Here is a 13124-nt window from a genome sequence, read left to right on the forward strand (position 1 = left end):
AACCTTCCTAGTTTCTGGATCAGAATGACTAGACACATAGTATGAAACGCATATCCCCAATGAATATGTAAAAATAGCAAATTGTATTAAATGAGCAACACCCATCAGAAGTTGCCACAGAGCAGTAGCAGTGAACATATGGCATGAGTACCAAAAGGGGCACACAGTACCCTCTCTCCTAGCACGTGTGCCATCACCCACTTTCTCGACAGCCTGTTTACTCAGCCGCTTGCCCACCCCTCCCAAGCCCCCAAGCCCCCCCCCCCCCTTGTGCATTTGCTCTCTAAAAGGTTTGCCATTACAACCAAAGAGAGTATCTGCTATGGGAATTTACTAGAACCACCGCCCGCCCCCCTCGGGCAAATCTATGGTGATTTCCCAGAGAGAGCGTATTTGTCAGATGCTAGTACAGGTGTTGTACTGTATTTTAAGCCTTCATTGGATCAGACAGAACTTCCGTCTTGAATTTAATCTTTTTTATATACATAAACCTGATTTGGAGTGCATGGATGAGACTTGTTGTATATAGTAATAGTAAAACAGTTCCATAGCACATAGGACAAACTGCTAAAGTACAATTGACCACATCATAATTGAATCCAGTAGTTTCCAAGGAACACCAGAAGCTGCTTTTAATGTTTCACAAGGGGAATGGAAAAGGCGAGAGTGATTTCATCTGAAATGCCTTGAAACAGAACATGAGAGAAATACAGTTCTTGGATTCAGCCAAGAAACAGCTTAAACAAGTCAGAATTAATTCCTTCACTTCAAAAGAAAGGAGAGCACGAAACTGAGTCATTTTACACAAGAGATGGTGTATGAGATGCTAAATGTTAACACACATTTTGATATATGTAACATATTCACTGTAGCCGCTATACTAAGAGGTGACTCATAGGTGCCATAAGAACTGTGGAGTCATCATATGTTAGAACAACTTGTCTGTGGAAGGTAGGAAATCACTCCTTCTGCCGGCAGAAAAGCATCCATCAGTAATTTTTCTGCCATTAGTGTGGACAGTGCTTCCTATTTTTAAGAGTCAAAAATAGGGTTAGAGAGAAGACTGACAAATCAACTGATTTCACACCACTGAATTATGCTATTACTGTAATATAGAGTGTGTGAACCCTATTTTCTTCATGATCACACCTTCTGTCTTATTCGACACACAATACAATGAAGCCAACATTTCCCCCTGTATTCTTACATGGAATGAGCTGCCATTAGGGTAGCAGACAAGATATATACACATTTTTTCTAGGTGGTTGTGAATTTTCTGGGCTGTATGGCCATGTTCCAGAAGCATTCTCTCCTGATGGTTTGCCTGCATCTATGACAGGCATCCTCAGAGGTTGTGAAGTCTGTTGGAAATTAGGAAAATTGAGTTTATATATCTGTGGAATGTCCATGGCGGGAGAAAACTTGTCTTTTTGAAGTGTGAATGTTTCAATTGGCCACCTTGATTAGCATTTAATGGCCTAGCAGTTTCAAGGTCTGACTTTCTTACTGCCTGGGGGGATCCTTTTTTGGGAGGTGATTAGCTGTCCCTGATAGTTTCTTGTCTGGAATTCCCTTATTTTTGATTGTTGTTATTTATTTACTGTTATGATTTTAGAGTTTTTTTAATACTAGTAGCCAGATTTTGTTCATTTTCATGATTTCTTCCTTTCTGTTGAAACTGTCCACATTCTTATGGATTTCAGAGGCTTTTCTGTGTAGTCTAACATGGTAGTTGTTAGAGTAGTTCAGCATTCTTCCTACTTTATCCCCAGTGTATGTACATTATGGGTACTGGATGTATTTTAGCCTAGGGCAGGAAAGTAGCTTTGATCCCTTAAAGGAGAATACAAATGGTTTGTTCCATATACATACATGCATACACCTGGGCGTGATGGGAGCACCTCCATAGGGAAGCAATAAGAAAGTATGCTTGTAGTAAGCTAATATCTGTATTAGTTGGATGGTTCCTTTGTGAAAGTTCACAGACCTTTAGTCTCCAGTCCTCTGTAGGCATCCAATCACAAAAGCTAGTCTTTGAAATCTTCAATCTGTTTAAATATAATATAAAACATTTTCTCTGCTGTAAAGTTTATAACTAAAATATTAAATGTAAACTAAAAGTATTTTATACTATGATGGAATGCAGATGTGTTCATGTGAAATGATCAGCAGCTGCAAACTTGTTAAACTAATATTGACAGATCCAATGGGGTGGTTCTTAAGGAGAAATTTTGGTTTCATTTCTGTTGTAATCGAGAGTTGTATCTTTCTCGTGTCATAATAGTTCTTTCTTTAAACAGCAGCAGAACCCATTAGGTTTTTATGTGTTGGTAAATCCTGTTAAAGCCTCTCTACTTAAGATTTAAAGTAAATAAAGTGGGTAATTTTCTCTTCCTACTGACTTTTGCAATGGAACAATAGCCAGCTTCAAGCTGACCAAATTATTTTTGCTCTTAATAGTAACAGAGGCTCTTACTTGCCCTTACTAAAAGCACAAAGATGTATTTGAGATTACTTTCATGCTAACGTAAAGCCACCATAAATAGACTCTTTTTGGTAGACAGTATAAATCATGCTTTTATAAGTAGGTTTTTGTATTGGATATTTGCTCATGTAGTTTATTTATAAATGTGCATTAATGTGGAGTATGACTATAAAATGTGGACCTAGAAATCTATCTCTTATATGTGATCTACTCAGCTTATGACTTTTCAAAAACACTGAAATTGACTTCTTTTATTCTTCCTTGCTCTTCTCTGGACATGATCCATGTTATTAATAAACTTCTTAAATTGCGATGCCCACTAGAACTGGATGTAGTACTCCACATAAGGTTTGATCAAATCGGAATAGAGCAGAAATAATATCTTTTTGATCTGGACACTATATCCCCATGTATACCTCCCAAAACTTATTGGAAAATAGTTATCGTTAAACAGCCAGGGAACCCATAAGGATAGGTTATCTCTCACTCAAGCACCCTAGAGAGATCACACTGGCAATGAAGGTCTGCATAGTTAAAGCAATTGTATTCCCCGTAGTAACTTGTGGATGCGAGAGCTGGACCATAAGTCCATACTCCAGGGAAAATGGAAGGAAAGGGGAAGATGGATTGGTGTTATCCTTGAAGTGACTGGCTTGACCTTGAAGGAGCTGGGGTGGCGATGGCCAACAGGGAGCTCTGGCATGGGCTGGTCCATGAGGTCACAAAGAGTTGGAAGTGACTGAACGAATAAACAACAACAAACCATAGTCATCATGAACCACAAACATTTCCATTTCCTTAAATAGTTGTTTCTTCAAGCCTTGATTTAAAAAAAATTCTTATTGACATGAAATATAATTGTGCTCAGGAATTCTGAGATTTCACATTTATTCTTCAGAGATGCGCCCAGCATTTGTTCAGAGAGAAAACTAGTTTGTTTGATCAAGTGATTACTTAATGCACAAACTTGAGTATGTTCTCCCCATGAAAGAAAAATCTGTATACATAGTTTCATGTTTGATCAGTGGCACAAAATTGTAGTTAGTTATGGAGAAAGTTATAGTAAAGTAAGCAAGGCATACATACAGCAGCATCAAGTACAGGAAAATAACCTGGGTCCAGGGGCAATGCAAGGCAGAAAGGAATGTTCTTTCAGTATCAGATTTCAGTGTTCAATAAAAGGAATGAGATTGAAAAATAATGAGCAGTCCTGAAATAAGTTCTCTGTGTGGGTGTTTGTTTAAAGATATGAGCTGGTGCCAGGACTGTTCACGTTGCAACGAATATTTTGCCTAAAGGTGTTGTAAATATAAGGCTTCCGTTCCTTTTAAGAAGTTAAATGCACTTTATGGTTATGTCCCATCTTGGCACTGGACTTGAAGACAGAATCATTTGAAAAGTTTCCCCAAAGAATAGTAAAGGCGATTGTCATTGGGTAGATTTAGTAACAGCCTTTCTACAATGGTAGAGAAATGCTGGCTATACTTCAAAAGGCTCATGGATTTCCAAAAAAAAGAGAGAGAGAGAGAGAGAGAGAGAGAAAAGTGGCGAGAAGCTGAATCAATGTATGTGACTAGGTTTTGTATGAAACAAGTCTGTATATACATTACTCTATAGCACAAGATCTGATCCCAGCATATCTGGCAGTATAGTCTCATATAATCCAGTTCAAATCAGATAATCTGGGATCAGATCTTAGGATCCAGCCCAAGTGTCAGTGATAGAAGAGAATTATATTTGAGTGTGCTGTGCATCAGGAAACGTTGATTTTTCTCATTGCTGTTGTGCACTATAAGATGTAGTGTTCCATACAACAGGAATAGCCTTTGGTCAGTCAAGAGATACAATGCTTTGCCTATCGATATCAGTATTCAAGGAGCTTGAAAAAGTTCATGTGGAAACAGTTATCAAGTATTTGCGATGTTCTACCTAGTAATGAAAAGGCTGGAGAATGTCAACATCATTTTGAGTGTGAACTCTTCATACTGACATGCAATTTTGTGTTGACGCCAAGGCTCTTTATTATGCAGACAATTTTCCAAGAGTAGGATAAATGATGGCACAGTAACTGCAAGTGATCCAAATGTTTGATCATTTCCACCTTCTTGATAGGTTTGCCTTTACAATACTATGAATTTGCAAATAGTCAGAATTCAATTTGTTAGTCCCAGTGAAAGTCAAGCCACAAATTCATTGGTGAATCCACATATATGTAAATGTCATTGATTCAGTGGATCCGTTCTAGTTAAAACTAACAATGGAATTTAGGGTAGTGTGTTTGTTTGTCTGTCTGCCTACACACACACCGCACACATATTAGAATAATAGAAATAATAGAATTGGAAGAAACCACAAGAGCCATTCAATCTAATGTTGCATAAACCTGTGGGGAAAAAATGATGCTACACCTTCAAACTTTAATTGGGAAAAATTCTTAAGGCTCGGTAAAACCTAATTATCACATTTTTAAAAGAAAATGTCAAGGTTTTTTTTAATTATACACATCTCATTATGACATATTTCCTGTTAAAGCAAAGTAAGAAAAAATTTTTCCTTTTCATTCATTCATACAAGCATGTTTGGCCTTGAAGAGAAAATAAAAATAATGCTTTTTCACAACACAAAGTAAGAATAAATAACTTGGTCTGTTGAATTTGGAAAGAAAAATGGCTTTATTTTCTATATCTGGATTTGTGGGTTTTTTTTAGGAAGGTGGTTGCATTTTTACTCTTGGTTTTCACAAAACCCAACCCAATCTAGAAGACCTCTTTTATATCCTTGTTGTTACTGTATATACTCAAGTAAAAGTTAAGTTTTTCAGCCCTTTTTTTTAGGCTGAAAAAGCGTCCCTCGGGTTATACTCAAGTCAGTTATTTATTATTTTACTGGGTTATTATTATTACATTTATTATTTTACTCTGTTTACTATTATTACATTTACATTATTTTAATCTATTAATATTTTTATTACCTTTATTATTTTACACTCTTATTATTACATTTATTATTTGTCTGTGTTTATTGTTGTTATTACATTTATTATTTTATTCTATTATTGTTACATTTATTATTTTACTTTATTATTATTATTACATTTCCATTATTATTATTATTATTATTATTACATTTATTACTCTCTTATTATTGAAAGGATATGTAAGAACATTTATATTGAAGAAGGTTAGAATAATGGTTTCATCAGAGTTAGTGAGTCTTATCTTAAATTACATTTTATGTAAACATTTAACCTACTGATGCCTCAATTAATGTAATTTTTGTCATCTATTTTTGTTTTGAAATTTACCCGTAGCTGCTGCATTTCCCACCTTTGACTTATACTCGAGACAATAAATTTTCCTAGTTTTTGTGGTAAAATTAGGTACCTCGGCTTATATTCGGGTTGGCTTATACTCGAATATAGACAGAATTATATTTATACCATGCCCTATGTCAAAGATCTTAAATAGAATTAAAACCAGTTAAATAGTTTAAAGCAATAAATAAGTTAAATCATATTAAACAAGAGTAATGAATTTAAAACAGTTTTAAAAGTTTTTAAAACTATGTGCAACCACATTAGAGATCGATTAATGAGACCCATAGGTTTTAATGAACAGCCAAGTTCAGCGCTCCCTTACATATCAAGGTTATATTTAAGGTTATAAATATCATTGTAAGCATTTTATTTTATTTTTGAACTACTTTCTTTTAATTTTATAGAAATCCTTGAATTACTATCAATTATGTAATTAAGGGTTACCAGTTACCTTTGTGGCACTATACAAATAATAATGAGATCCAAAGGAAGCGTTAGTGGAAGAGGTTTTTTTCAGTAACACCAATTTACATTACAATCTTATGCATTTTCTTTTGAAAGTGATAGAAGTTTCACAATAATTTCTGAGTTGATTGCTAAACAACAGCCTATCCTGTTGAAATGAAAATTTTAAACATCTCTAGAAATATATTAAGGTTTCATACTTCTGCCTTAGCTCTGAGATTTAAATTCAGCAATTAATCCCAATTAGATTAGATCCCCTGAATCACCTGAAATTTGTTCTGATATATAAGTAGGTTCCATCAATTCAGTTCTCTAGTTGGTACTGAAAATAAAAGTTAAGTCTTGGATCTTAGTATGCATTAAATACAAAAACAAGAACAGATCATACTTTATTCAGATCACAAAGTTACCATTAAATACTGGGGATATTGAATCATCTAAGACCAGTACTTTGAGTTGTACATGGAAATAGGGCTCTAGCCAATGAAGCTTTGTATCAGGGGAATTCCATGGGTTTAATATCATGGTTTGCTTTACGGATGTGGAAACAGTGGACTGTCGCCATGTTATATTTGCAGATATAAACATGTGTATTCATAGTTTGTGATATAGCGTAGTGAAAATTGTCTAAATAAAATAGATTCCAGTAAAAAAATACACCCGTTGAGCTTATTCCAAAATAACAGAGCACTTAGCAATTGTTTAGTTGTCAGTCTGTCCTGTCTCCAACTTCAAGATAGGATCCCCGAGTCTGTTGTTCTAGGCTGGGCTCCAGATCTGGTTTTGTTCTTTATATAATTTTCTGTAATGCTCACAAGCCTCTACCTGTTGATGGTGGTGCAAGTAAATAGCAGCTGACAAGATGACTAACAATACATAATAAGGGCCAAAAATAATGCATTCTTTTTGGCTCATACTTTTTATTTATTGATTTGATTTATATCCTGCCTGTCTCCCAGAATTGGACTAAGCAACACAACACAACCTAAATTAAAACAAAATAGCTAAAATAATTGGTGGTACATAAGTTAAAATACATTAAACAATCAAATTAAATCACAGCATTTAAATCATTAATTCAAAAATAAGTACAAACACATTTTACATATTATAAAAATGGAACACTTATTATACCGTCAGGCCCCAAGTTGCAGACAAGATATGTTCTGTAAGTTTGTTCATAAGTTGAATTTGTATGGAAATTGGGACAAGTACATTTTTAAGTGTAACTCCAGCCAAACAAACATATAAATAAATAAATAAATAAGTTTTGGATCGTAGAATTCACACCCCTGTAGTGTTTGCTTTGCTATCTGTGCCCGTGTTCAGAAGATTTCACCTCACTTTCTGTCCCTGTGATAATTGGATTTTGAAATATGTGGTTTTTGGTGATAAAGCTTCAGTAGAGACACCTTTTCCCCATTATAACTCTTTCAGGAGTGAATTTCCCTTCTGAGGAATCAATTTCTCTCGCATCCTATTGTCTCACCCCTGTTCTTAACTATGAATTTTATGTAAGTTGGATGTAACTTGAGAATTGTATTTATATCCCTCTACTCCAACCAACTAAAGTCTGGAGTCCTGTTTAAAAAGAAAGGCATTTAAATGACAGAAAAGAGAAGAGCAGTTTTTTTTTTTATCGTGTCATCAGCAACCATTGTATTACAATTCTAACAGAGCAAAACAAACACAGAGATTAAAAAGAAAAAGAGGGAAAAAAAGAAAAAGAAAGAAAGAAAAAAAACCACACAGATTTTGTAAATTTGGTATTTGGTTAAATGTCCTTTGACCAGTATCTGGCCACTTGGAGTGCCTCTGGGGTTGCCGCAAGAAGAGCAGTGAAATCTGCCTTGGAAGGGAATTTGATAGTCGAAGAGCAACCACTGAGAAGACTCGTGCCTATATTCTCACTATATGAGTCCATGAAGGCTTAGTGAAGGAAGATAGACAGTTTTGAACTATGGTGTTAGAGGAAAATTTTGAGAGTGCCTTGGACCACAAAAAAGATCAAACCAGTCCATACTACAGGAAATAAAGTCCGACTGCTCACTGGAGGGAAGGATATTAAATGCAAAGATGAAATACTTTGGCCACATAATGAGAAGATAGGATAGCTTGGAGAAGACAGTGATGCTGGAGAAAAAGGAAAAGGAAGAGGGGCCAACCAAGGGCAAGATGAATGGATGTTTTCCTTGAAGTGGCTGGCTTGACCTTGAAAGAGCTGGGGGTGGCTACCGCCGACAGAGAGCTCTGGCATGGTCTGGTCCATGAGGTCATGAAAAGTCAGAAATGATTGAATGAATAAACAACATGTGGGTGATGGGACAGAAAGACAGCTTTCCTTCATAATCTTCAGTCTGATATGAGAAGATCCAGGTCTTCAGATAGTCCACATAAGCCTTTATAAGTCCTAATCAGCAATCTGAGTTGGGTCCCAGCACAGAGTCATAGCCAGTGAAGTTTCAAGAAGGGAAGTCTATTCTCCCTATAGCCATCTCTGGTCAGCAGTCTAGCTGCAGCATTTTGGCCCTACGAAAGATTCTGAATAATTTTCAAAGATAACCCCAAATTTATGACTTCTCACTGAAAAAAACTCTTTGAAAATTATGTTTTTTTATTAAAAAAAACGTCACACAAATGCAGTACTAGAAGACAATATTAGAAAGTTCATTTTCTTCAACAATAATGGAGAGTGACTTCAAATGATAGCGTGTAATCCTGCCATGAATTTCAGCCAACAGTTAAAGATAACACCATTTTTCAGATGTTTGGTTTTGTGTGTCATGGAAACAGCATGCAGATATTAAATGAGCTTAGTTTTCAAGTATTAATGTATTTAGGGTGGACATTTCTGTGAATCTAATATCTTTTCTATGCTCTGTAAGCTTACAATAATAAACATTATCTATTGTTTGAAAGAATTGTCAACGTTCATGCTCTATTAGAACAAAAATATATTCTTTAAACTATCTCAACCAACTGCCAACAGCGGGGTTTTTTTTAAAGAACATTTTGTAGGAAAATTGGTTATATCTTAAGTGTAACTTTAATCTACCATAGTCTGACTTTGTTAACAATTATGAACAAATAGATTTTCTATTATATCTGGAGTTCACGGTGGTCTAATGATGGAGAACGTATTATGTATTTTGTAAAATGTTTAATTAATTAATTTACAGCATCTGTATCTTGTTCTTCATAACCCCCAAAGGCGGGCTCAGGGCGGCTTACAACAACAGCAATTTGATGCCGGCAATATACAAAAACACATCACATACAGTAGGCAAAAATATTAGGTTACAATCAATTTAAAACATTATCATTCACCATATAGCTGAATCCAAGGCTGATTTAAAGACCCAGTCCAAAGCCTGTCATAGTCAGATTTCAAACATTATGATTACTGCCAAATCTACTATCCAAATGCCTGGTCCCAAAACCATGTTTTGAGCTCCTTTCTGAAAGAGAGGAGGGATGGAGTGGATTCCACAGGTGATGGGCCAGCACTGAAAAGGCCCTGTCTCTCGTGCCCGCCAAATGCATTTGCAAAGAAGGCAGGCAGGACTGAAAGCAGAGCCTCCCCGGATAATTTTAGATTGCGAGGCGGGACGTAGAGGGAGATATGTTCAGGCAGGTAAGCAAGACTTTATAGGCCAAGACCAGGACTTTGAATTGTGCTCGGAAGTGGACCGGCAGCCTGTGGTATGTTCCCTGTATGTCAGGGTGGTATGTTCCCTGTATGTCGCTCCAGTAAGTAATCTGGCTGCTGAACCCTGTGGAACTTCACAAGACAAAGTTTGTGGAGTCAAACAGGTGTCACCCAATAAAACCTTCTAGGACCAACCCTCCAGGAAGGACCGGAACCACTGCAAAGCAGTACCTCCAAATCCCCTGCCTGCGAGGCGTCCCAGAAGGATACCATGGTCAGCGGTATTGAAAGCTACTGAGAGGTCCAGCAGAACCAACAGGGACACACTCCCCCTGTCTAGTTCCCAGTTTAGATCATCTACCAAGGCTGTTTCAGTTCCATGTTCCGGCCTAAAGCCAGACTGTGCCAGATCTAAATGGTCAGTGACTTCTAAGAACTCCTGCAAGGCCACCACACATTCCATGACTTTGCCCAAGTAGGGGAGATTCGAAACTTGCTGATAGTTGACTAATTCAGTGGAGTCCAGTGATGGTTTTCTCAACAGCGGTTCTATAACAGCCTGTTTTCAGCTGGCTGGAATCTTGCCCTCCTGTAAGGAGGCATTAACCACCAACTTCACTCACTCTTCCAAACCCCCTCTGGTTTCTTTTGTCAGCCAGGATGGGCAGGGGTCTAGGATGCATGTGGTAGGCCTCGCCTCTCCAAGAATCTTGTCCACATCCTCAAGCTGAACCAATTGAAACGAATCCATCAAAACTGGACAAGCAGGTGCTCATGTTACATCCTCAGAGACTGCTGTTAATGTGGCGTCAAAGTAGGAGCAGATCAGAGTGACTTTGTCCGCAAAGAACCGAGCAAATGCTTCACAGCGAGCTGCTGTGTTGTCAGGGGTCTCGCTCTGAGGTGGATTTAACAGCCCTCTGACAACGTGGAACAGCATTCTCTGTTTGAGATTGAATAATAGATGATATTTGCCCTTGAATTCTGAAGTACAATCTAGACCCAAGTTCCAAAATTTCAATTCACACCCTTAATTTTAAAGCAAAATTCTACTTCTTTAACATTTCACAGATAGCACACTTTCTTTAAAAGTATTCTGCATTATTTTTGAGTGTCAATCATATAGAAAAAAACAACAAAAGATAACGTGTTTCCTTGTTCATTAAGCACTTGTTAATGTTCTTTTTACAGGTGATGAAGGAAACGTGAAGGAACTAGATCAAGTTCGGATTCTCCATAAGAGAACAGCTATGCGTTATAGTGTGTATAAGAGAAGACGGAAAGGATCGAACGATGAAGAAATTGTTCGACAATATGCAACTCTAGTGGGACAAGCCTGTTCGGAACGGATGCTGCTCTTTCGAAGCTGAAGTGTTCATTCTGTGGGCATTCTGTGGTCCCCATATTGCACTATTGGCAGGTGATACAACCTTGCAGGTTTCGTGTTGACATGCTTATTGAAAATACAACTTTAAATATTTCTATATGCTTACGGAAGATTCATACAATGACATATCTTTAAAATAAATACAGTTTGCAACATTTTAAAGCCAAGATTTGTTAGAATTTAGCGATCCTTTGTGCTGTTGCCCTCCTTGCATTCTGAAAAATGTACATGGTGTTAACTGTGTAAATGATTGGAACATTTCTTCCCCGCTGAGCAGCCTTGAAGATAATCCCTTAGGGGGAATATTTAAAGTTACCTGGGTGCTAAAATGTAGTGAAACGTACATAATACTTCAGATTTTGAATTACAAGGAAATGTGTTTGTGCATGCTAGCATTACTCCAGAACCCACTGAAACTTGCGTCCTTGGAATAAGCTTGTATTTGTCCTACCGAATCCAATAATAAACACCAACTGAAATTCTTCTGGATGTAAACTTGGCTTGTAGAAGGAATGGGAACCATGCAGCACTCTAGACATTGTGGGTCTGCACATCTCAACACTTCAAGCCAGCATAATCAGGGATGAGGAATGATCGGGTTTATAGTCCAACAACATCTGGTGGTGCAGTGTCTTATAGAATTTATGATATATGACAACACATAAAGCCATCTAATGTGAAATCTATGCACTGTAGCTTTTTAGACATTCACTGCAACTCTTCTAACATTAGCTTCAAATAATGTAGTCTTGGAATAATTTTTGAAAATTGGTAATGTTTTAGCTGGTTTTGTTTGTAATTGATACGTTTGGAAATATTGGAATTAAAGCCAAGAGTGGATTCATTGTTTAACTACCAAAGAAATTGATTGAAATAATACAGCGGATTGAAGTTATATCTTGGGGTCCATCACAGTTTTCTAGTACGTCTCTCTCCTTGTGTTTTGGCATTCTTAATACCTATTTCTGTTTATTCCAAAATCTTGGAATTCTATATCCAACAGCAGGATAGTTTGTTGTAAATGATTTTTTTGCATTGTAAGAACACAGTTGTAGACCTACCTAACCAGCGTTGTTGATGTCACATTAGCTTTCCAAATTTCAATAAAACTGTAAAATACACAAATGTATTCTGTGTAAACCTGTGTGTGTATCCATTTTTCTGTTACTGTCTGCCACTTAAATCTGTAAGAACCGACAGATGCTGCCTTTCTACTTAAAATCGTACTTTGTACTGAATTGCAATACGTTTCTGCTTTTCCAAGCAGGTTCTTTTCAGTTTTCACAGTACCGATCGCTATTGTAAAGCAGTCAAAAAGACCTACTGTAGTCTCTTTCCCTCTTTATTCCCTTATAGGTTATTGGCATGATCATAGCAAACATTGCCAGCCTTGCTGATATGTCCAATTCCTGCTACGAGAAGCAGGTGTTTCTTTGTTTTTTTCTGCACAACTTGCTATGTACATGCACATGAGCTGGAAGAAAATCACTCTATTTGGATCAAGATTACTATTCTGCACTGGATCTTGGAAAACATTGATTTTTTAAATTATGTGTATGTCATCTCCATAATCTCTGAGGTGCACATACAGCCAATGGACCAGATGGGGCCTTTACCTGGAAAGTAAGGTGCTAAAAACCCGAAGAGGCTTTGCTTATTTTGATTTCGGCCCCTTACTATTGACAAGCTCTGCAGGTTTGTGCTACACAATCCCTTTATATCAGGCATGGGCAAACTAAGGACCAGGAAGTGGATGCAGCCCCCTAGGCACTTACCTCAGGCCCTCCTCATTTTGCTTGTCCTCTTGGCATAAAGACATGGT

General features: G+C 37.0%; 1 protein-coding gene across 1 annotated transcript in view; it reads left to right on the forward strand.

Annotated features, from left to right (window-relative positions):
* ATE1 (arginyltransferase 1) overlaps positions 1-12431 on the forward strand; it is a 115826-nt gene extending 103395 nt beyond the window's left edge. Inside the window, exon 12 of the mRNA XM_060768554.2 lies at positions 11107-12431. Within this exon, the coding sequence (XP_060624537.2) occupies positions 11107-11285 (179 nt within the window). The 3' untranslated portion in view covers positions 11286-12431. The remainder of the gene's footprint in view (positions 1-11106) is intronic.
* Positions 12432-13124: the final 693 nt, after the last annotated feature.

Source organism: Anolis sagrei, chromosome 3 (assembly GCF_037176765.1).
Source record: "Anolis sagrei isolate rAnoSag1 chromosome 3, rAnoSag1.mat, whole genome shotgun sequence".
Taxonomy (NCBI): Eukaryota; Metazoa; Chordata; class Lepidosauria; order Squamata; family Dactyloidae; genus Anolis; species Anolis sagrei.